Raw genomic sequence first — 24,181 nt, 5'->3', positions numbered from 1 at the left:
CCGGGGCCCTGGGAGAGCAGGCAGACGGCGGCCCCCGGGCAGTCCCTCCTGACGCCCACCGCAGCCCCGGCCCACCGCAGCCCCGCTCGATTAACCCAGTGTCCTGGGCCCCCTTCTGCCTGAGAGAGACCAGCCTGTGTCGACGCTGCCTCCGCCCTCACCTTTGCTGTGGGCCCTTAGCCAGTTAATTCACCTCTCTGGGCCTTGGTTTCCTCCTGTGGAAGACGGAACGGCGACAGTGAGCGTCTGTGAGGGCGCGGTGAGCAGCAGCACCAGGCACCCTCCAGTGATCAGGGCAGCACCCGCTGTCACTGTGACTGGAGGGCAAACGGCTGTGCTGGGCAGGCAATCTGATGTCTAAAGTTGATGTCATTTTCTAGAGAACAAAACTTAGGTTTTTAAAACTGGGATCTGCTTTCTGAATGCAAACACCCGAGTGTGAAACTTACTTCACCAGAAGCAGAGTCACAACTCATAAACAAACGCAGCTGACGTTTCCACAGTGAATCTCCCTGCGGAAGCTCCAGGCCCATCCTGCCGGGGTCCTGGTGGTCGGGGAGCCATCCCTGCTGATCCCTAAGCCTGGGACCCTGAGCCCTGGGTGTGTCCTGCGCCACCAGCCCTGGCCTCGGAGACCTTGGGGCCAGAGCTGGCCTGGGCCGTCCCTCTGCACCCGCGGCTCCACACCCAGGAGAGCCCGAGGGGGCTCCGTGCTGACCTGGCTGCCTCAGAGCAGACAAGGAAGGTGGCTTGGGGATAAGAACCACCTGGTAGGAAACCAATAGTAAGACAGCTGCCGTGAGGCCAAGAGGTGGGCATTGAGCGGGAGCTGCGGCTGCTTGGTCCTCGGGAGGAACGAGGTACGCCACGGTGGTGCTGAGCAGGTTGCCGGTGGGGTTCGGGAGGAACGAGGTACGCCACGGTGGTGCTGAGCAGGCTGGCGGGGGGGTTCGGGAGGAACGAGGTACGCCACGGTGGTGCTGAGCAGGTTGCCGGTGGAGTTCGGGAGGAACGAGGTACGCCACGGTGGTGCTGAGCAGGCTGGCGGGGGGGTTCGGGGTGCACCAGTGACCTCGGGTGGGGAAAATCCACCCAGAACAGACCGGGGCGGCTGCTGAAGCCAAGGCCACACACAGACCCACAGTTCACTGAGGGCCACTCACAGCCTCCGGAACCTGCAGGACCCAGGCCTGGGGGCAGAAGGCCCTGCAAGCCCCAGCCCTTCACACGAGCCCATCCGTGACGACGGCACTGCCTCCTCCTAGTGTCGGCAGCTTAAAACGGAGTCACAGCCAAGCGGGTGCAACCCTGCTCACAGCGCATGGCACCTGAAACCCGGGCTGGCACAAACACTCCCTCCACCAGGGAGGCCCAGGACCCTCACCCGTGCTGAAGTCGCCCGCTGGGCAGAGCCTGGGATGCAAAGGTCCAAGCCCAGCTGAGCCGAGGGCAGAGCAGGGGCCAAGTGAACACCACTGAATAGAACTCTGTGTACCTGGCTCAGTGACTACAGATGGTCAGGGGCTAACTGGACAGTCAGGGGCTAACGCGGACGGTCGGGGCTAACGCAGATGGTCAGGGGCTAACGCGGACGGTCAGGGGCTAAGGTGGACAGTCAGGGGTAAATGGTGGAGAGTCCTGGGGATGTAAAAGTCACAGAGAGCCCGATGTGCGTCCCGGACACCTGCAGCGGCCTCCGAGGGGGGCGAGGAGCCGGGCACTCTGACCCCGCTGTGCAAGGGTCCCCAGCCTCCCAGAACTGGCCTGGGCTGTGGATGGGTGGGAGAGGCGGGTTGCGGTCGGGGAGAGGGTGGGCAGGTGGGTGCAAGGGGAGCTGGGCTACCCTCCCACTGTGCCCACTCTCAGGCCAGCTGCAGGGCCGGCACACTTCCTCCCTAGTGAAGCCTCTGGCTATGCCTTTGTTTATTAAATACGTCTCATGAACTCCTGAAACGAAAGCCACTTCCAAGGAGTTTCGGAACATCAGGCCCAGCAGCGACAACAGACGGTAAAACGTGGATTTCTCTTAGCAGAAAGGCCGAAGCAGCCGCAGAAAATGCCAGGCCAGGAGATGAGGCCGAGTGTGTTCTGTGGGGCTTGTGAGACAGTGCCCAGAACAGAGCCAGGAGCAGGCTCAGGCGTCAGGGAGCTCTCTCCACAGTGGCCGGCAGGTGCCAGGGTGAGGCTGGGGCCACCCACCTCAGTACCCCCAGACACGCAGACCCCGGCCATGGCATGCGGGCTCGGTTCTCCACCCCCATCACTTCTAAAGTCAGGGACAGAGGTGGGTGTGGGATGCCCCCTCCCAGCCTGCTGTCCCTGCACGGCCGTCCTCTCCAGCCCCCATGCCTCCCCTGAGGACGAGGGTGCCAGGGCCAGAGGCGGGGCAGGAGGGCATACCCTGCATTTGTCCCGGCCAGGACAGGCCCAAGGCCCGGGGCCCCTCTGTCTGGGTTGCCGCCTTGTCATGGGGGCTGGGACTCCCCAGCTCCTGGGGTGCAGGGCCCCGCTGCCCCATCCCTCTCTTACCCTCCTGGACTGGTTTCCCCTGTACCCTGGCTTTGTGCTCCCAGAGCCCTCTGAGTTGTGGTCCTGTGTTACCATCTGGTGTTTCATACCTTCGCTTCTGGCCTGAGTTTCTGGACGACCCATGGCCTCCTAATCTTCATACCAGGGCCCCTTAGAGCCAGGCAGCATCACTGCGTGGAGGAAGCTGGAGGAAAGGGGACCCTCATCCCTTTTGCTTCACCTCCTGTCCCCCTCACTCAATCCTCTCCCAAAGTGTCCCTCACAGGAACGTGTGCGCAGCCCTCGCCAGAAGGGCTTCTAGGCCTTTCTTTAGGACAGCAGCCTGCGGCGGACGAGCATCACCCCACTTGTTAAATTTCAAATGCTGGACACTTTGGTTCCTGGGGACTTCTCAGGAATTTGCGGATGCTTCTCCAGAAACCACACCAGAGCAGCAGCGCGGCCCGGTGACCGTCTGCCGAGCGGCTGGGGGCTTCCAGACACGCAAGGCTGTTCTCACAGCTGTTTTTGTGAGGCCCTGCTCGGCTGCCACTGGGCACAGGGCAGGGTGGAAGCCGGAGCAGGCGCCTCTGATGACCTGGCCTGCAGTGGCCTCTGGGAAGCCGCTCGTCCAGCCCCAGAGCTGAGAAGCTCCGTTTCAGGGAACCGGTGAGATTCCCCTGCTCTGGGCTGGTGAGTCAGCTGCCCTTCCTGTTTACCACCTCGTCCTCTCCTGGGACTTTTTTATTCCCCTAATTTTCGGACCCTGCTCAGCCTGGTGTTCGGCCAGCTGCATCCCACCACCAGAGCTCGTGTCTCCCAGGCCGCTGCTGCCTGCATTCCACACCAGTGTCTTTCAGGGAACGGGGATGCAGGGCAGCCAGTGTCGGCCACCTGGCAGGAGGGGGGACTTGAGGACAGGATCCCCAGAAAAGCCAAGGGAATCCCAGGAGTCTTGGGCTATCTGGGGTTAGGGTGTGGAGGAGATTGGGAGCCACAGCCCAGGGCGGGGCTTGGGGGGTCCCAGTCAAAACACAGGTGGGAGAAATCACTTTCCTGTTCTGCCTCCGCCCTCCCAAGATGCCTTGGGACAGCCCTGCTTGGGGAGGGGGGTGACAGCAGGACGCTGAGGCAGGGCCCTGAGGGGCAGGATCTGGAGACTCGAGAGGTTGACACAGTCGCACTGCCTGCTCCAGCACCCACCCTCCTCCTCTTGTGCAAACCTCCAGGCTGGGGAGGACTCGGGGCAAAAGTGCTCCCCACCACCGTGCTCCCTTCAGAGGTAAACTCCTCACCCGGGAGCCAGCCCTGCCCGCCTGCCCTCCCCTCTGCCCTCCACGCAACCAGGGCCAGCCCTGCCCGGCCCCACACAGGCCCAATCGGAGCCTGTGCCCACAGGGACCGGAGCGCAGGAGCCACAGCCAGGAAAGTGGAGCCAAGCAACGGGCAAAGACAAGAGGGTTCCAGCACACAGGGAGGAAAGGAGGTACCCCGGGGCAGCAGGAATGAGGCTGAGCACAAAGCTGCAGCCTGGAGGCTCCCTGCAGGGCCTCCCTCCTGCCACCCAGACGGAGCCAGCAAGAAACCCAGAGCCGGGAGGGTGGCTGCAGAAGGACCCTGCCCGGGTAACCGCAGGTCCAGAAGATAAAGCCAAGAATGGAGAGGGACCACACCAGTGCAGCAACAGACACAGAACGTCCAGACCCGGACGTGAGAGACCTCGGCTGGGAAGAGCTCACAGAGCCCCCAGCAGGAAAACCAGAGGACACGTCGCCGCAAAACTCTCGACCACCAGAAAGAAAACAGGCCGGGCGCAGCGGCTCACGCCTGGCATCCCAGCACTTTGGAAGGTGGATCACTTAAGGTCAGGAGTTGGAGACCAGCCTGGCCAACAGGGTGAAACCCCATCTCTACCAAAAATACAAAAATTAGCCGGGCGTGGTGGTGCACGCACCTATAATCCCAGCTACTTGGGAGGCTGAGGCAGGAGAATCACTTGAACTCGGGAGGCAGACCTTGCAGTGAGCCAAGATCGCGCCACTGCACTCCAGCCTGGGCAACAGAGTGAGACTCCGTCTCAAAATAAATAAATAATAAATAAATAAACAAACAAACAAACAAACCATTGCAACAGCTCCCAGGAGAGCAAGAAAAGAGCAGATCCAGACCCACCAGGCTCAGCAGCAAGGCCACGTGGCCCTGCAGACTCCAGGACAGGCTTCAGCCTGGAGCTCTACACGCAGCCTGCTACCGTCCACGCACGAAGACACAGCAGCATTCTCCCACTCGCGAGGGTGTCCAGTAGGTTTCACGATGAGGCCCACAGCGGACCACTGTAGGAACTTGGGAGGAGGAACGATCAGTTAGTGAGTGACGTGATCGGGTGCCCCAGGCTGCAGGGGACACCTAACATTAGGTGCAAAGACAAGAATCTGTGACATCGGGATTAAGTTTCAGACACAGTTAACGTGCTACCAATGCGGGGAGGGCTGCAGGACGTGTCTGTGCCAGCACAGGCCCTGCTGCGGGAACATCACGACAGAAGAGCCTGAGAAGTAGCAAATCAACCTGATTCTCATTTCAAAGCTCTCATTTCAAAGGCATCCCCATGAGAACAAAAGCGGAATGTGTACCTTTAGTTCAAGAAAGCTCAATTTGTGTAGGGGGAGAAAAAAAGAAACCAAAGGACGTGCAGTAAATGGAAAATACGAAATAGGATTACAGAAATCAGCTCCTAAAGAATCACAAGAAGTAGGTGGACCCAGTGAAAGAAAGTGCGTGGTGTTGGGGGAGATCCCTTGACCCGCCGCCTGCAAGAGACACCTACACCGAGAAGGAAACGCTGAAAATGAAGGGACGGGGGAGACAGTCCAAGCAGCCAGGAACCAAAGCAAGCCTGGGGTAACCACCGTAAGCTCTGACCAAACGAACGCAATGGAGGGAGACAATCCAAGCAGCCAGGAACCAAAGTAAGCCTGAGGTCACCACCGTAAGCTCTGACCAAACGAACGCAATGGGCAAGGAGAGTCGACGTGAACTGTGCCAGGTCTGAAGAGTCACACGGTACGGGAACCTCCACCGAAACCCAGCCGTTGTCCCTAAAACCAGCCTCCCACCACATAACTTCCTGCTGCTTTGAGCGGCTGCTTTGAGTCCTTCTCACCGGCGGTTTGGGCATTTTCCTCTGTCTTGCTAAGTCACACGCTTATGTAACTTGTCATTGCCGGGTTTCCCCAGCTTCAGACACCGTCTTTAGGCCTGGCTGTGGACGCCAGTCTGCACCTGCCGTATCTGCACCCACCTCGCCCTGCTCCCGCCTCGCCCTGCTCCCGCCTCGCCCTGAGCCCGCCTCACCCTGCACCCGCCTCGCCCTGCACCCGCCTCGCCCTGCACCCGTGCACGCTCTGGCCCTGCCTCGCCCTGTGCCCATGCACGCTCTGGGCCAGCCTCGCCCTGTGCCCACCTTGCCCTGCGCCCGCCTTGCCCTGTGCCCGTGCACACTCTGGCCCCACCTTCCTAATCTGGCTGTGTCGTGACCGCCTCAGCTCCCCCTGCAGAGCTCCTGTCACCCAGGTGTGCATGGCCTGTGAATCCCCCACTCTGCCTGAGCCACTCTGTGGGCCTAGAGTTGCTGCATCTTTGCTGACTTAGTTTTCCCAGGCGCTCGCTCACTCACACCACTGATGTAGCCCACAAGCCTCTCAGCTGAAAGCACCTTCTCTGCCCTGGTTCCTGTCCATCCAGCCTCTCTGGGGCCTCTCCCGCTCTGTCTGAGGACGTTCTGCCTGGGGTGGTGGGTCCCATCTCTCCCACCGCCTCCTGGAGGGGCTCCCATCCCCACCCCAACCCCTTCTGTGGCCGGTTCTGGTGGAGAAGCCCTCCAGGGGCTTCCCAAGAAACAACCTGAAAGAAGAAAACCTCAGACCGCGCCCCTGGGTGTGCGTGAGCTCCAGGTTGGAAGGCGCTTGTGCGTTTCCTCCCGGCCTCCTGCTTCCAGGTCTCTGGATCCTTTCCATGAAACCCGCCCCTCCTCTCTGGGAGCATTTAGGATCTTCTCCTTGTCCCCGAGGGTGTGGAATCTCACAGAGATCCCAGCAGGAACTTCCAACCTGGAAACTCATGCCCTCCGCTCTGGGAAGCCAGCTCAGCCTCCCCCTCGATGACTCCCTCACGTCCGATCTTCCTGGAGCTCTGACCCCCGGCGTCTCTCGGGCTCTGCTCATTTTCCTGACTTTATTATTTCCTCCTCTTTTTCCTTTACTCATGGAAAGACCTCTTCAGCTTTAACGTCAAACCCTTCTCTGGGATTGTTAGGGCTTTTGCTCTCATGCTTTTAACTGTTGAGCCATTTTCATGTCTGAATTTCCTTTCTGCAGCGACTGATTTTCATGTGGCCAGTGCTGTGCTTTCACTGGTCTCCAAAGATCCTGATGTCAGCTGTCTTTGTCTTTCTTTTTAAGAGACTTTTTTTTATTTTAATGCTTGTGTGTACATAGTAGGTGTATATATTTATGCCTGAGACGTTTTGATACAGGCGTGCGACGCATGACAGTCACATCATGGAGAACGGGGTGTCCATCCCGCAGCACTCACCCTTTGTGCTACAAGCAATCCAATTACATTCTTCGTTATTTTTAAATGTACGATTAAGTTACCGTTGACTGCAGTCCCCACGTTGTGCCACAGATGCCGGGCCTCTGTCTTTTCTTCACTCCGAGCGTCTCTGTCCTTTCCAGCCTCTGTCTTTTCTTCATTCCGTCCTTCCCTTCCTTCCCCTCCCCTCCCCTCCTCTCCGCTCCCCTCCCCTCCCCTCCGCTCCCCTCCCCTCCCCTCCGCTCCCCTCCCCTCCCCTCCGCTCCCCTCCCCTCCCCTCCGCTCCCCTCCCCTCCCCGCCGCTCCCCTCCGCTCCCCTCCCCTCCCCTCCGCTCCCCTCCCCTCCGCTCCCCTCCCCTCCCCTCCGCTCCCCTCCCCTCCTCGCCGCTCCCCTCCCCTCCCCTCCCCTCCCCTCCGCTCCCCTCCCCTCCCCTCCGCTCCCCTCCCCTCCGCTCCCCTCCCCTCCCCTCCCCTCCGCTCCCCTCCCCTCCCCTCCGCTCCCCTCCCCTCCCCTCCCTTCCCTTTCCTTTCCTCTCCTTTCCTGCCTCTGCCTCCCCTCCCCTCTCCTTTCCCTGTTTTTTCTTCATTCTGCACGTCTCTGTCCTTTCCGGCCTCTGTCTTGTCTTCACTCCGTGCATTTCTGCTCCCTCCAGCTCACCTTCTCAGGTTGGCGCACTCCCGTCTTTCATGGTGGCCTCCTTCCTTAAGAACCCAGCAATGCTGGCGCGGGTGCCAGAGTGAGCCTGTGCCGTGTGTCCTGGGGGCCTCCATATCTGTGCCCCGGTCCTTTCTCTGGGCCGTCAGACCCCCAGAAGCCTTGCGGTGGAGGCACCCAGTGCTCTGACGCTGGTCTGGGGGAAGGGCCCAAGCTCAGTGTCCAAGTCGCCCGGCTGCCACCTCTGCAGGGCTGAGGAAGACCCCCTCGAGCTCTTCCACAGAATGGGGGGCCTGGGTGGCTAAGGACTCCTCGCCTGTTCAGCAGCTTCCGAAGCACGTCCAGCTGCGTGCACACGCGGGGACGCCCGCTACGCAGCACGTGGCCCCTCACGTTGAATGTGGCTTGATGCTGGTGTCGTTGATTCACTTTGAGAACGCGATCCGAGTCCCTCAGGCACCGGTGGCCACTGTGCCACTTCCCAGCGATCTCTCTGGTTTTCAGGGCTTTACGTGGACTCACGCCCTGCGGATGCTGCCTGGTTCACAGCCTCTTCCCTTAAAGTTTGTTCCTTCAGCTGCATCCGCTGCAGCCTTGGCTCACTGTCCAGCCCCAGCTCGCCCCTTCCCTCACCCCCGCCTTCGACAACCCCACTGGACCCCCGGGCTCACCTCCACCAGGGCATCGTCAGCACGGCCACCTGACTCACGGGGCGGCTGGTCCCTGCCCCAGACGGTCTGCCTGAGGAGCGAGAATCACGCCCAGACTGTGCCATGTGGCTCATGGGGCGTCTGGCCCAGCAGGGCCCCCAGGACAGCCCCAAGGCCCAGCCAGCCCTCCGTTCAGGTGACAACTGCTTGGGGCCCTTCGCTCTTGGGTCTCCACTTGGCTCCCTCTTCTCTCCTGTGTGAGGCGCTGGCGGAAACCCTCTGCACCTGCTGGTTTTGTCGTGAGCACTGCGTCCTCAGGTGTCTGGCCCAGCCACACTGTCCTCCTGCCAGCTTCCTGTTTCCGTCCGGCCAGCGGGACCTCAGGTCTCTGTGACTGCCACCCAGCCTCTGCCCAGTGGCTTCGAGGTTTGAAACTGAAGTCCCCCGAAATGCTCTTCAGGGCCCAGAGGGGTCACAGCTGAGTCCTCGTCCTGGCCGACGGGAGGACGGTGCCCCTGGCTCTGACACCCCTGCCCCTCGTCACCAAGCACCATGCCAGGCTGTGTCCCTCCAGTCTGCTCGGCCCCTCAGGGCTGCCTGGCATGAAGCAGCCTCGGCTCAGGGCCACCACGGATGCCCTGGTTTGGAAGAGACCTGCCAGGAGTCAAAACCCCACTCCTCCAGGCTCCCCCTGAGAGAGAAGCAGCAGTGGGGACCCTGGCTCCGTCCTCATGAGGGTGTGACAGATACAACCTCACAGCACCTCCGTCTCCCCATGCATAAGCAGAGGTAATGGCAGGTGCCCCCCCCGCCGCAGGGTCATCGATGGCTGCGTGAGTCCATGAGCTTCACGGTCTTGAGGCGGCATCAGGCGGAGTAGGGCTGAGCTCTGTGTACAACAGCAGTTCAGGGCTTGGGTTCAGGAGGTGGCGGAAGCCTGAGTTTCTGCCCCAACCCTGAGCTCTTCCAACCTGAGCTTTCCCCTGTCTGGTACGATAGAGCTGTGAGGTAAGCACAGTGGTACTGGGTTGAGTGGTGTCCCCCAAAATTCATTTCCTTCCAAACCCATGAATGTGACCTTCCTGTATTGGGACATAGGACAGCGGCAGACGTCGTGAAGCCGAGATGAGGTCACACTGGATTAGGGTGGGCCCTAAATCCAGTATGACTGTTGTCCTTATAAGAGGGAGATTTGCACTCAGACACACTGACGGAGATGCAGAGATTCACAGGAAGAACATTCCAGAAGCGAGGGGGTGTGGAGTACACTCTCCCCAAGAGCCTTCGGCGAGAGCCCTTCCTGCCAACACCTCGCTTGCAGCCCAGTGGCGCTGGTTTTGGCTCCTGGCCTCCAGGCTGTGAAGAATAGCCCCTATTGTTTGAGTCACGTGGTTTGCAGTCATTCATTAAGGCTGCCCCAGGAAGCTGACATGGTGTCACCCAGTTCCGGCAGGTACAGCGTCTGGGCACACAATCACACTGAGAAAACACCAGCGTCCACCACCATCACCACTATGTGTTACCGGTATTACCACTGCTGCTGTCAGAGGCCACAGAAGAGGCTGAGGAGGTCAGGCCCCTAGCCCAGGACCTCCAACAGGGCCTCATCCCTCAGCAGACAGGGTGACAGGCAAGCGGAAGGACGTGCTGCGTGGCTGTTGTGTGACTGCTGCGTGGCTATTGTGTGGCTGCTGTGCCTGCCGTGGCAAGGGTTTTTGTGCACATAAGCACCTGGAGAGAAAATCCATCCCTGTGGATAGAGAACCCCCAAAACGGGGTCCCTGCTGTGCAAGGAGAGAGCAATCCTCGTTCTCGTTATTTTTTCCTCCCTTTCTCTCACCGCTTTGCCCTGGCAGCAAGCCTGTTGCACAGAACCACGCAGCAGGAATGGCCGCTACGACCCCATGAGAAACATCGTCTTTCTCATCAGAAGACCAGGAGGAGTCCCCGGGAGGCAGCAGGGTGGGGGACTTAAGCAGAGGAGAGAGCAGGAGACAGGACCCCGCTTCTGTGTACAAACTGACGTGCGTCCTGGCTCACCCCAAGCTGCAGGTGTGGAACACACCAGAGACGCAGCGTAAAGCACTTTGGGCTGCACTGACGTGAACCTGTGCCCAAGGCTCCAAGGACTGCTTGTCACGGGCCGACCCACCCAGTGCAGCAGAGGCTTTGACAATCAAACCGATATGGAAACAAGGCTCCCAGAAGGAGAGAGAACCTGCAAGCTGAGCCTCACTACTGGGCTGGCTGTGACTAAGACAAAACAAAAAATAACCCACATTCCCTAGACGGTGCCGCGGGACCCAGAGCCTCAGGGCACAGGTGAAAAGCGTCTGGGATGAAGTCTGGGTTAGTTCCCTGTTACTGCTGTAGTACATTACTGCACACTCATGGCTTCCAACAACACAAACACATTCCCGACAGGCCTGTGGCTGAAGCCTGAAACAATCTCCGTGGGCTAAAGCAAGGAGCCCCACGGCCGTGCTCCTTCTGCAGGCCTGGGGGAACCACCTTGCTGCCTTTCCCAGCTTCGAGAGGCTGCCTGCGCGTCACACATTCGCTCAGGGCCAAGGCCAGCTATGCAGCATCACTCTGACCCTTCCGTTGCCACATCTCTTTCTCTGGCCCAGTGAGAAAGGTTCTCTGCTTTTAAGGATTCTTGTGATTACACTGAACCTACTTGGATAATCTCCCCACCTCAGGACCTGCTCGATGACATCTGCGTGACCCCTTTTACCACAGAAAGTGACATTCACAGGCCCTGGGAATCAGCATGTGAACATCTTTGGGCCCATTATTCTGTCTGTCACACAATCCTAAGGACTGTATATCCTGAGAACCAGAATATGGGACTAATATTGAAGGGAAAAGATGATAAACAGAGAATAACCTCTGAAATGACACAGACGGTATAACGACAGCTAAGGATCTTAAAGAGCCAATATAACCACACTCCATGAGGGAAAGGTAAAGACTCTTGAAATTTCAAAAAAGCTAAAAAGTCCCAGCAGATACACAGACACTGTAAAAGAGAATGAAACAGAAATTTTAGAACTGAGAAATAAAACACATGAAGTAAACATTTTATTGGATGCGTTTAATAGCAAATGGAGGTAACAGAGAAAAAAATCAGTGAAGTTAAAGACGGTTCAACTGAAATTATCTAGTCTGAGAAAGAAAACATTGAAAAAAACAAACACAGTCTCAGAGATCTGTGAGGAAATATTAAAAAGTCTAACATTTTCATCAACTGAGTCTCTGAAATGGAGGGGAAGAAAAAGATGGGTGACATAAAGAATAATTTCCCAAATTTGGTGAAATAAATGAACAGGTTCAAGAAGATCAGCGAACCCTAAACAGGACAATCTCTAATATCTAAGCTTAGATACATCATAATTAAGCATCAAAATTAAAATTAAAGATAAATAGTCACAAAGGTAACCAGAGAAAAATGACACATTACACACAGGGAATGATAATTTGAATGACTGTGAATTTCTCATCAGAAACCACAGAGACCCAGAAGATAGTGGACAACAAATTTAAAGTGCTAGACAAAAAATAACTACCCGAATTCTATACCCAGCAAAAGTATTAATCACAAATAGAGGCAAAGCTGGGCATGGTGGCTTATACCTGTAATCCTAGCGCTTTGGGACGCTGAGGCAGGAGAACTGCTTCAGGTCAGGAGTTTATGACTGACCTGGGCAACACAGCAACCCTGTATCTCTATAGAAAATTTGAAAAGGGCCGGGCGCGGTGGCTCACGCCTGTAATCCCAGCACTTTGGGAGGCCGAGACTGGCGGATCACGAGGTCAGGAGATCAAGACCATCCTGGCTCACACTGTGAAACCCCGTCTCTCCTAAAAATACAAAAAATTTAGCCGGCCGCGGTGGTGGGCGCCTGTAGTCCCAGCTACACGGGATGCTGAGGCAGGAGAATGGCGTGAACCCGGGGGGCGGAGCTTGCAGTGAGTGGAGATCACGCCACTGCACTCCAGTCTGAGCGACAGAGCGAGACTCCGTCTCAAAAAAAAAAGAAAAAAAGAAAAAAAAAATTTGAAAAGTAGTTGAGCATGGTGGTGTGCACCTAATTATTTGAGACGCTGAGGCAAGAGGATTTCTTGAGCCCAAGAGTTCAAGGTTACAGTAAGCTACGATCATCCACTGCACTCCAGCCAGGGCAACAGAGTGAGACCCTGTCTCAAAAGAAAAACAAGGATAAATAAAAGACTCATCAACAGCAGACCTGCACTATAAGAAGTGCTAAAGAGAGTTCTTTTTTTTTTTTTTTAAGCTCACTGCAACATCTGCCTCCTGGGTACAAGCAATTCTGCCTCAGCCTCCTGAGTAACTGGGATTACAGGTGTGCGCCACCACACCCAGCTAATTTTTGTATTTTTAGTAGAGACAGGGTTTCACCATGTTGGCCAGGCTGATCTGGAACTCCTGACCTTGTGATCTGCCTGCCTCAGCTTCCCAAAGTGCTGGGATTACAGGCATGAGCACCGCACCCAGCCTAAAGAGAGTTCTTAAAGAGAATTGATACCAGAGGGAAATGTAAAACCTCAGGAACCAAAGGAGAACAACAGACATGGCAAATATCTGGGAAAATATATATACTATTTTAAACTCAAGTTATTTAAAATATTTCTGACTATATTGTCTGGGCCAGGCATGGTGGCTCACACCTGTAATCCCAGCACTTTGGAAGGCCTAGGCAGGCAGATCACCTGAGATCAGGGGTTTAAGACCATCCTGGCAAACATGGTGAAATCCCATCTACTAAGAATATGAAAATTAGCTGGGTGTGGTGGTGCATGCCTGTAATTCCAGCCACTTGGGAGACTGAGGCAGGAGAATCCCTTGAACCCAGGAGGTGGAGGTTGCAATGAGCCAAGATCATGCCTCCAGTCTGGGTGGTAAGAGCAAAACTCCATCTCAAAAAAAATTATATTGTCTGGAGGATTTAATGTATATAGACGTAATACATATGACAAATATAAGGCAAAAGTGTAAGAGGATTTATGTGGCTTAAGGTTTTGAGGTTCTACTTGAAGTAGTAAAATTTTAACTTTGTTAAAAGTAGGATTTATATATTATAATCCTTACAGCAACTACTAAAAAATAAGAAAACATACCCCCAAAAGCCCATAGATAAGCTAAAATGTAATACCAATACATATTCCAATAAGCAAAGAGAGGGCAGAAAAGATGAAAGAGGAGAACAAAAAAATAGAAAAATAATAAAGCAGTAGACTTAAATCCAATAATATCAATGATTACTAAAGGAAAATACCAGGAATAAGGAGACGTTTTACATACAGGGTCAGCACACGTGATACATGACCCAAATACACCAATTAGAAGATGGAGATTGTCAGACTCGATTTAAAAAAAAATCAAGGCCCAACTTACGCACTGCCAACAAAACACAAACTTTTAATATAATGACATAAATTGACTAAAAGTAAAAAGATGGAGTAAGATACTCCAAGCAAACATTAATCAAAAGAAAGCTGGCGGTGGGTGTGGGGGCTCACACCTGTAATTTCAACACTTTGGGAGGCCGGGGTGGGAGGACTGCTTGAGGCCAAGAGTTTGAGACTATCCTGAGCAACAAGGGACACCCCTATCTCTATAAAAAAGAATTTTAATTAGCTGGATATGGTGGTACATGCTTGTATCCCAGCTACTCAAGAAGCTGAGGTGGGAGGATCTTTTGAGCTCAGGAGTTCAAGGTTACAGTGAGCTATGATCACACTGCTGCACTTCAGCCTGGGTGACGGAGCAAGACCCTGTCTGTATTTATAGAAAGGAAGGAAGGAGGGAAGGAAGGAGGGAGGGAGGGAGGGAGGGAGGGAAAAGAAAAGAAAGCTGGAATGCTGTATTAGTACCAGACAAAGTGGACTTCAGAACAAGGGAAACTACCAGGAATAAGGAGGCATTTTACATACAGGGTCAGTTCATGAAGAAAACATAGTAATATCCTAAATGAGTATGTACCCTACAACAGAATTCCAAAATACATAATGCAAAATCTGAACGGACCAAAAAGAGAAATATAAAAATCCACAATTGTACTTTAAGATGCTGACATTCTTCTCTCAGGTTGAGACTAGACAGAAAATCAAGGATAACTTGAACACAACAAGTCAACTGGATATAATTAATGTTTACAGAACAACTCACACAATGACAGTGGAATACTCCTATTTTCCCAGTGCAGTGAAACAGTCATCAAGACAGACCATATTAAAATCGTCTTTAACAAATATAAAAGAATAGAAGTCATTAAAAAGTATATTCTCTGACCATAACAAAATTGAGCCAGAATTCAATAGCATCGACATACCTGGAAAATGTCCAAATACTGGTAAGTTAAACAACATACGTCTAAAAAACACAAGTTGAAGAGAAAGTTTCAAGGAAAATTAGAAACCAATTTGAACTAAATGAAAATGAAAACAGAGCATACCAAAATTTGGGTAATACAGTTAAAGGTGCTTAAAGAAGCTTATAGCATTAAATGCTTACATTATAGAGTAAGAATGGTTAATAAAAAAAAATCAGTGATTTAAACTTCCATCTTAAGTATCTAAAGAAAAATAAAATATTTAAAACCAGAGCAAGTAGAAGGAAATAAATTACAAACAAGAGGAGTGGAAATTAATGAAATGGAAAATGGACAAACAGACAAATTCAATAATCTAAGCTTCCACCTTAAAATGCTAGAAAAAGAAGAGGAAATTAAATCCAAACCAATCAAAGAAAAGAAAATAATAATGATAAGAACAGATATCAATCAAATTGAAAATAAAAAATAAAACCAATAGCTGCTTCTCTAAAAAAAATCAGCAAAATTGATAAACTTCTAAACTGACTACGAAAAAGTGAGAGAGGACACAAATTACCAATGAAATGAAGGAGGAGACATCACCACAGAACCTACAGACATTGAAAGATCAACATAGTAATGTCATGAACTCTGATCACAAATTCAATAAAGCAGATGAAATGAACCAATTTCCTTGAAAGACACAAACTAGTACAATTCACCTAAGAATAGATAACTTCATCAGTTCAAGGAAACTGAATTCATGGTTTAAAAATCTTCTAACAGGCCGGGCGCGGTGGCTCATGCTTGTAATCCCAGCACTTTGGGAGGCCGAGATGGGCGGATCACATGGTCAGGAGATCGAGACCATCCTGGCTAACATGGTGAAACCCCGTCTCTACTAAAAATATATTTAAAAAAAAATGAGCCAGGCGTGGTGGCAGGCGCCTGTAGTCCCAGCTACACGGGAGGCTGAGGCAGGAGAATGGTGTGAACCCAAGAGGCTGAGCTTGCAGTGAGTGGAGATCGCGCCACCGCACTCCAGCCTGGGTGACAAAGCAAGACTCTGTCTCAAAAAAAAAAAAAAAAAAAAATCTTCTAACAAAGAAAACTCCCAGGTAAGATGTTTCAACTAATGAATTCTACCAAACACGTCAGGAAAAAATAATATCAATTCCTACACAATGTCTTCCAGAAAATAGAAGAGAAGGGAAAACCCTCGATTAATTTTAAGAAGCCAGCATTACCATGATATTCAAACTCATCAAAATCAAACAAAAACATTACACGAAAACCACAAAAAGTATTTCTCATGAGCATAGGCACAAAAGTCCCCAAAGAATATTAGCAAATTGAATTGGGCAAAATATAAATGAGATTTATCCTAAGAATGCAAGGTTAGTTCAACATTTTAAAATCAATGTAATGCACAACATTGACAGTCTAAAGAAGAAAAACCATGATCATCTCAATAAATGCAGAAAAAGTATTTTACAAGATTTAGCATCCATTCACAATAAGGACTCTCAGAAAACGAGAAATGAAAGAGAAATTTCTTAATCTGATATGAGGCATTTACAAAACAAAACTAAAAAAGCAGGCCGGGTGCAGTGGCTCACACCTGTAATCCGAGCACTTTGGGAGACTAAGGCAGGTGAATCACAAGGTCAGGAGTTCGAAACCAGCCTGGCCAACATGGTGAAACCCCATCTCTACTAAAAATATAAAAGATTAACTGGGTGTGGTGGCAGTTGCCTGTAATCCCAGCTACTTGGGAGGCTGAGGCAGAGAATTGCTTGAACCTGGGAGGTGGAGGTTGCAGTGAGCCAAGATTGCACCACTGCACTCCAGCCTGGGTGACAGAGTGAGACTCCATCTCAAAAAAGAAAAAGAAAAAAAAGCGAATCTAAGCTAATATATTGAATGTTGAAAGACTAAAGGTCTCCCCCTAAAATCAGGAACAAGGCAGATGGCCTCTTTGACCACTCCCATTCTACTCTACACTGTACTGGACATCCTATAAGCACAATAAGAAAGAAAAATGAGGCACGTAGATTGAAAAAGTAAATATAAAACTGTCTCTATTCTCAGACAACAGTTATAATCTACGTGATGGTTCATTTCAAGTGTCAACTGGATTGGATTGAGAGATGCCTAGATGGCTGGTGGAGAATTATTTTAAGAGTGTTTCCAGAGAAGACTGGCATGTGATTCAGTGGACTGAGAGAGGAAGGAGGCCCAGTTGGGAAAACAGGCACAAGGAGAGGAGAATTTGCCTTCTGTTCTCTCTTTCTCTCCCCTCCAGGGAATGATGCCTTTTTCTCCTCTTGCCCTTGGGCATCAGAATCCAGGCTCTTCAGCTCTTAGACTCCAGGACTTGCACCAGTGGCCTCCTGGGGGCTCTCAGGCCTTTGACCTTAGAGAAGCTGCATCATCAGCTTCTCTAGTTCTGGGGCTTCCAGACTTGGACTGAGCCACACTACCAGCTTCTTTGGTTCTCCAGCTTGCAGACAGCCTATTGTGAAACTTGTCTGTCTTTGTGATCTTCTAAGCCAATTCCTTTAATAAGGCCCCTCACATATAACCTATTGGCTTTGTCTCTCTGGAGACTCCTAATAAAATCTATGTTTTAAAAAATCCCATGGAATCTATTTTAAAAAGCTCCAAGGACTACTAATGAGTTTAGCAAGGTCATAGGATACAAAGTCAACCTAGAAAAATAAATTGTACTTCTATACACTAGGAATGAACTAAAAATTGAAATTAAAAAAAAAAAGTCTCATTTACAGTAAGAACAAAAATATAAAACTTAAACATGACTAACAAATATGCAGGATATGTATGCTGAAAACTACAAAACACTGATGAACTTAATTAAAGAAAACTTAAATAGAGACACATACCATGTTCATGGATTGGGAGAGTCAGTATTGCTCAAATGCCAATGCTCCCCAAATTGATTTACTGATATATCACAATCTCAATCAAAATTCCAGCAGGGATTTTTATAGATATCAGTCAATAAGCTAATTCTAAAATTTGTATGGAAAAACAAAGGAACTAGAAGAGCCAGAACAATTCTGAGGAAGAACAAAATTGAAAGATTCACACTATTTGATATCGAGACTTATTTTAAAGCTACAGTAGGTAAGATAATGTGGTATTACTGAAAGACTTAAAATACAGATATATAGAACAGAATACAGAGTCCAGAAACAGATCCACAAAAATACAGCCAATTGATTTTTCACAAAGGTATAAAGGCCATTCAGTATGGAAAGGATAGTCTTTCTAATACATAGTGCTGAGACATCTGGACAGTCACATGCAAAAACAATAAATCTTGACCCCTATCTCAGACATCTTATACCAAAGTTAACAAAAAGTGGATCATAGACCATAATGTAACACATGAAACTATACAACTTTAGAATAAAGCATAAAAGAAAAATCTTTGTAACCTTAGGTTAGGTAATGAGATGTGGCAACAAAATCAATCTACAAAAAGAGAAATTGATAAATTAAACTTAATCAAAATGGAATATCCTGTCAAGAGAATAAAAAGACAAGCCACAGACTAGGAGAAAATATTTATAAATCATACATATGAGAAAGGACATGTTTCCAGAATATATAAAGAGCTCTCTCAACTGTATAGAAAACAAGCAAATGACCTGGTTTTCTTAATGTGCAAAAGATCCGAAAGACCATTTACCAAAGATGACACATGGATGCAAATAAGCACATGAAAAGATACACAGCATTGTTAGTCACAGGGAAATCCAAACTAAAGCCCTAACAAGATTCCAGTATTAAAATGGCTTTGAAAAAAGTAATACCAAGTGCAAACCCAAAGATGCTGAACAACTGAAACACTCATTCACTGCTGGGGGATACGAGTTAAAAACATGCTTACTATTCATGAAACGAAGACCTGCGCTCATAGAAACACCTGTATGTGAATGTCTACTGCAGCTCTATTCATAAACACCAAAACCCAAAAACAACCCAAATATCCCTCAAAAGTTGAATGACACATGGAGTCGGTCCACACCTCATCAATAACAAGAAGCAAACCAGTGGCCCACAGCACCGTGGATGAGCCCTAACCCTAACCCGCAGCAATAACAAGAAACCAGCTGGTGACCCGCAGCACCGTGGGCAAATCTCAACAGCACTGTGCTGAGTGAAGCTGACCTCCAAAGGCCATGCGTGTGACTCCGTGTGCAGGACATCCACAGAAAGGCACGGGGGAGCTGCAGGGACAGAGCGCACATCAGCCGTGGCCAGGGGCAGGGGGCTGTGACTGAAAACAGCAGCAAAGGAGAAATGTTTAGGGATGGGATGGCTCCGAATCTTCATGACAGTGTCAGTCACCTCACTGAATGCTGAAAAGAATGAACTTTAGTGTACATAAATTTTTAAATAAGTGTTACAAAATGTCCCCTGCAGTAAGCATACACTTGAATTCTAGCTGAAGTTAAGCAGTCAGTGACAGCATCCTAGCCTGAGACAGACCACATCCGTGGCACTAGTGAGTCCTGCTAAACCCAATAGCCCTGTAGCCCACCTAAAAAATAGAATGAAAACCTCTGACTCGTATCGTACAGGCATTTCGGGGCCTGCTCTGGGTGCTCACATCTCTTTGGATCCCTCCCCCTTGTTTCCCTCTCCAGTCTCCCACCTCTCCCCATTCCTCCATCCTCCCACTGTTAGCACCTGCACCAAGATGTGCACCAGGGGAAGCCACAGGCTGTGGCCCATCTGTCTTGGCTTCCCTGGAGAAGGCGGGGGCTTGGAGGACAAGCCAATGAACTCAAGACAAAGAAACGCCGGGTCCAGACTACACTCTCAGGAGTCATTTCTAAATCATTACTAAAGTTTCTCTGAACGTGTGGAGCATCTCAAATAAATAAATAAACAAACAAACAGAAATGCTGGGTCCGGCTCAGCCCCAAAGGGCACCTGGTGGCCCCAATCCTTAACTTCCTCATCTTAAATCAACAGACCATGGCCACAGCCACTCTGAAGCCTGTGCCAGCTCAAGGCTGTTTATGGATTTAGGGTGCCCTGCCATAAACTTCCCTTTTTTCAGTTTATTGTGAAGAGATTGAAGATTAAAATTAAAAGCTGGGATTTGCTGTTGCTGTTGCTTGCTTTGCTTATTTTGCCCTGTTTGAATACTTTTAAGCTTCAAAAAGAGCATATAATCCCTTTCACTGCCCTAGCAATGCAGTGAGGAACCCTCACCATATAACCTACCAGATGCAATCTAAGAAAACTTCCAGAAACTTCTGTGGGCCAGAGGACATGAACCAGATGCGGTGGACTGAGACTTCAGGAACTACTCAACCTCCCCCGAAACACAGTGAGTGTGACCAGCGCTCTGGCTAGGCAGGGGAGTCAGGCCGGGCAGCAGGAGGGCCACAGTGCCAGGAGCAGACGGGCGGACGGACCCTGACCCTCCGTGCCTCTTCCAAAGCCTTCTTGGAGAGTCCGCCCTGAGGGTAGCTCCAAAATATCCCACACTGCTGGGAGCAGGACGGGAAGTCCAGCAGCAGGGAACCAGGCCCAGGCCTCCCTCCCCTAGGCTCCAGGCTTCCCAGGCCCCAGGAGCTAAGACCCATTCACTAGCAGGGTAGGGCAGAGCGAGCTGGGGGTTGTGAACTGACCTGGAGACACACAGGAGGACCTGCGGCGGGGGTCGAGCAGCCTCTCCCACACACCAGGGGTGCACAGCTCCGCGGGAGACCAGAGGCTGCTGGCTGTGGGGCAGCCTGCCATCCGGGAGCCAGTACCCTCATCTGGAGCGGGTTGGCTGGTGCCCTCCTGCCCCACCCAGGGGTCCTGAGTTCTGGCTGGAGCCCACCCTGTTACCCAGGAAGTGCCATGTTGTCCCTACCTCCTCCCTGCAAGCCCACCCAGCCCTATCCTGGGACCACCCAGCCCCATGTCTCTCCAGCCACTGGTGGAGGCAGCAACCCCCTTTATCTTCAAAATGGCGAATGGATTCACCCTGGAGGCTCCACGCCACCATCTTATGTTGTTTAGGAAAATGGTCCACAGTCTCCCCTCCCAGAGGAGTAACAGTCCCCGCGTTACAGCACAGGAAAACCCAGCACTTCAGAGTCGGGGGGATGGGGGAGATGGGGTGAAAAGCCCCCTCATCACGGAGCTTCCTGCCCAGGCCCAGAGCTTCCAGGGTGTCACACAGGCCACCCCGAGATTGAAACCACACCAGGGAAGCCCAATGCAGACTTGACCATATCCTTCATTTTAGGGGAAAAAAGGCTTAATTTTGTACAAGGTTCTCTCATGGACAAGCAAAAGCAGACGGTGCAGAATGAGGATGATTTTCTGGTGCAGCACACAGGGCCGAGAGCTCGCCGGCTGCCTTCCCTGTCCCAGCCCACGAGGCTCACACCCGAGGCTGACTCCGACCCAGGGACACCCTTCTTCAACACATTCTGGAGTCTACTTGTCCTGATAGTTACGAAGATCACAACCGAAGGGCCTCCTGGGTGAGGGTCTGAACATGCGTGAAACGGAGTACCAAGTGTCAAGCGTTTGAGGTACCAAGGGTGGCACTTACCTCCAGCAGCAGCCTTCCCTCCAGCACGGCAGACCCTGCAAGAGGACGGCTATCTCTGGGCGAGGGGACACCGGCCGCCGGCTGCCGTGAGCTCTGCTCCTGCACGACTGTCAGAGAAGAACAGACACGTTAGGCACCCCAACCCCCAGCCTGGCCACTCTTCTTCATTTACATCTTTCTTGTGCCTCCCCACGTTCACCCCACAGTTCTCGCCTGACAGCTGGCCTGGGCTGCACTGACCCCTCTGCAGGCCACGCAGCATTCCACAGCACAGTCCTGAGGGTCCAAGGTGGGCCAGGAGGAGCCAATACACAGGTCCCAGGTCAGCCAGGAGGGGCAGGGGACACCAGGACATGGAGGCAGAGAATGACCTGAGGACACCCCAGCCCCCACTCTGTTCCGCAGAAACTGCTCTCTGTCCCCTCCTGCCTAACCCCCCAGAGCCCACACCCAGTCTTGGGACAAAGTCCAGCTTCCTGCCAGTTCCCCCTGAAGCCACCCAGGGGGTCCCTGCGGCCCCTCTCATGAGACCCACAGCACTGTTGGGCTGCACCCCTTTAAGGGCTGGGCCGAGGCCCCCGGCATCCACCTGGCTCTTCTGTGCCCTGCACACCCGCATCACCTCTCCCTCCTGGAACCCTGCAGCCCCCTCCCTGAGGAGCAGGCCAGGCCCCACGCCCCCAGGGGCTGTACCTGCATCACCTCTGCCTCCTGGAACCCCCGCAGCCCCCTCCCTGGAAAGGAGCAGGCCAGGCCCCACACCCCCAGGCGCTGCAGAGCACTGAAGGGCAGGAAAAGGCAGGTCCAGGACAGCCACCAGTCCCACCCCCTTCCTGGTGACTGCACACAGCCCCCAAGGACACCCCCACTCCTGAGGACGGTGCATTCTCCATTTTCGGGTGCAGAAGGGGACAGATGACATGTTCACCTCCCAGCTGGCTGAGGGCTGAGTTCTGAACCCAGTGCAGGTGCCCACTGCCCACTCAGTGTCCTCATGAGCACTGGAGACACGGGAGGGATGCCCCTCCCCAGCTTCTGAGAGGACCGAGGGGCAAGGGTGTCCTGGCAAGCAGCTGGCCCCAGTGCGTGGACCAAAGCACACCCCAGCGAGACCGGGGGGCACCTGCCGCTCCCATGTCTCCCGGATCCTCAGCTGAAGCCCCAGGTGGTATCCGCTCAGGAAGATGCGACCTTGCCACGGGTTCTGACCTTGAGATGGCACCTAAAGGCCAGCACGCCATCCTTCGTGGTGGGCAGGCTGTGCGGGGCTCCCGTTCAAGGGCAGGCTGGTCGCCGGTGTGGCCCAGCCCAGGCTGCCATTCTTCACCGGATCCGCCCACTTCCATGGGTTACGGAGACACAGCCGCTTCCAAAGCAGCCCCTCCACCACCCTGACTCCCCACGGGGCCAGGCTTAGACTCCTGGCTGCCTCCACCCCACTGCTCAGGAAGAGCCCAAACCAGACAGAAAATCAAGTTTGAGGGGCACAGCCTCATCGAAAAGTACATGTGTGTCTATTTGTAGCCCATCACAGTCCCAAAACGAGGTAAGGCTGCTGGATATTTTAAGAAATAGAATAAGTACTTGAATAAAAGCTTAATGTCTCACTCAGGGTGGGTTGGACTTCCACTCTCCAGCCCCAGTGGCATTGTGTCACCTGAGAGTGCTCTGAAATGCTGTGGCCTGAACCTCATCCTGGGTCACTGTCTCCTGCTCCTGGTCATCCTCCTGGACTTCCGTGAAGTCATCCACCCGCTAGTCAAAGTGGTTCACACTTTCCTCTGAGCTCTCCTCATCCCGCAGTCCCTGGGCCCCCAGACCCCCAGGACCAGTGTCTGTGGTGTCCCCAGGCCGTGGTGAGCACAGGTGGAGTTCAGACGCTGGGTTAACCTGCTCCCCATCAGGCCAGGACCCCGGAACCGGCTGCTGGGTTGGGCTACCACCCCACCCTCCACCAGAAAGACCATGCTGGGAGCCACTGATTCAGAATCTGAGGTGCCAGCTGCAGGGATGCTGACAAGCTAAGGTGTCCTTCGGGGGCAAGGGCCTGAGTGAGGCGGTGAGGCAGCCAGGAGCCAGGAGACAGTGGCACGGGGCGTCCTTGGGACTTGGTCTCTCTGTCCCCCTCCCTCCCTGGTCTCTGAGCCCTCACTTCTCCCTGAACTCCCATACCTGGTAAAAACTGGATTTTTGTTCACTGCACTAAATGTAACAAGAAAGGCCCCTTCTCTTCTGCCCCAAAGCAGGACGATTCCGAGGAAGCATGAACAGTCCGCCGAGGTGGGGGCATCCCTGGGATAGGGGCGGCCTCTTCCCACCTGGAAACCCCAGCATCTCAGCCTCCTGCCCTCCAGGCTCAGCCAGAGACTCCACAGTTCATACAACATGCATGTTCAGAAAGCTGAAAGCTTTTAACAATGAAAATCAAGATCTTTCTCCCAAGTGCAGACCCAGGAGAAGCCAGTGCAAGAGGCACCCTGGATGTCCCAGCAGATGACCCCGAGCCCGGGGAGAGACCCGGGCAGAAGCGGCCCCACATAGGCGCTGCTGGGGTCGCCCCGCGAGACCCCCGTGCTGGCCCTGGGCGCTCCCCGCCGAGGTCCAGGGGGCTGGGGCGGCGCGGCTGGGGGCGCAGCCTCCGACACCCGCGCACAGACTCCCACCACCCAGGCAGCCGGTGCAGCCAAACCCCATTGCAGGGGTCGCTCCCGCATCAGAGCCGACCCCGCCCCACCAGCAATGCAGACCGGCAGCCCCGGCCTTTTCCCCGAGAAACTCCTACGTGCGGGGGCGGGGGCGCGCCTCTCCCAGCATCGCGTGCCCCCCGCGGGCGCCCGCCCACTTC

General features: G+C 52.9%; 1 protein-coding gene across 2 annotated transcripts in view; it reads right to left on the bottom strand.

The window, feature by feature from the left end:
• The window catches only part of AHRR (aryl-hydrocarbon receptor repressor), a 115,413-nt gene that overhangs the window by 39,613 nt on the left and 51,619 nt on the right, over positions 1-24,181 (bottom strand). For both annotated transcript variants that reach the window (XM_078004538.1, XM_078004539.1), the window contains exon 4: positions 21,337-21,443. In XM_078004538.1, the coding sequence (XP_077860664.1) occupies positions 21,337-21,443 (107 nt within the window). The remainder of the gene's footprint in view (positions 1-21,336; positions 21,444-24,181) is intronic.

This window comes from Macaca mulatta, chromosome 6 (genome assembly GCF_049350105.2).
Source record: "Macaca mulatta isolate MMU2019108-1 chromosome 6, T2T-MMU8v2.0, whole genome shotgun sequence".
Classification (NCBI taxonomy): domain Eukaryota; kingdom Metazoa; phylum Chordata; class Mammalia; order Primates; family Cercopithecidae; genus Macaca; species Macaca mulatta.
Note: the sequence above shows the minus strand (reverse complement) of the source record. Positions and strands in the feature narration are given on the sequence as shown.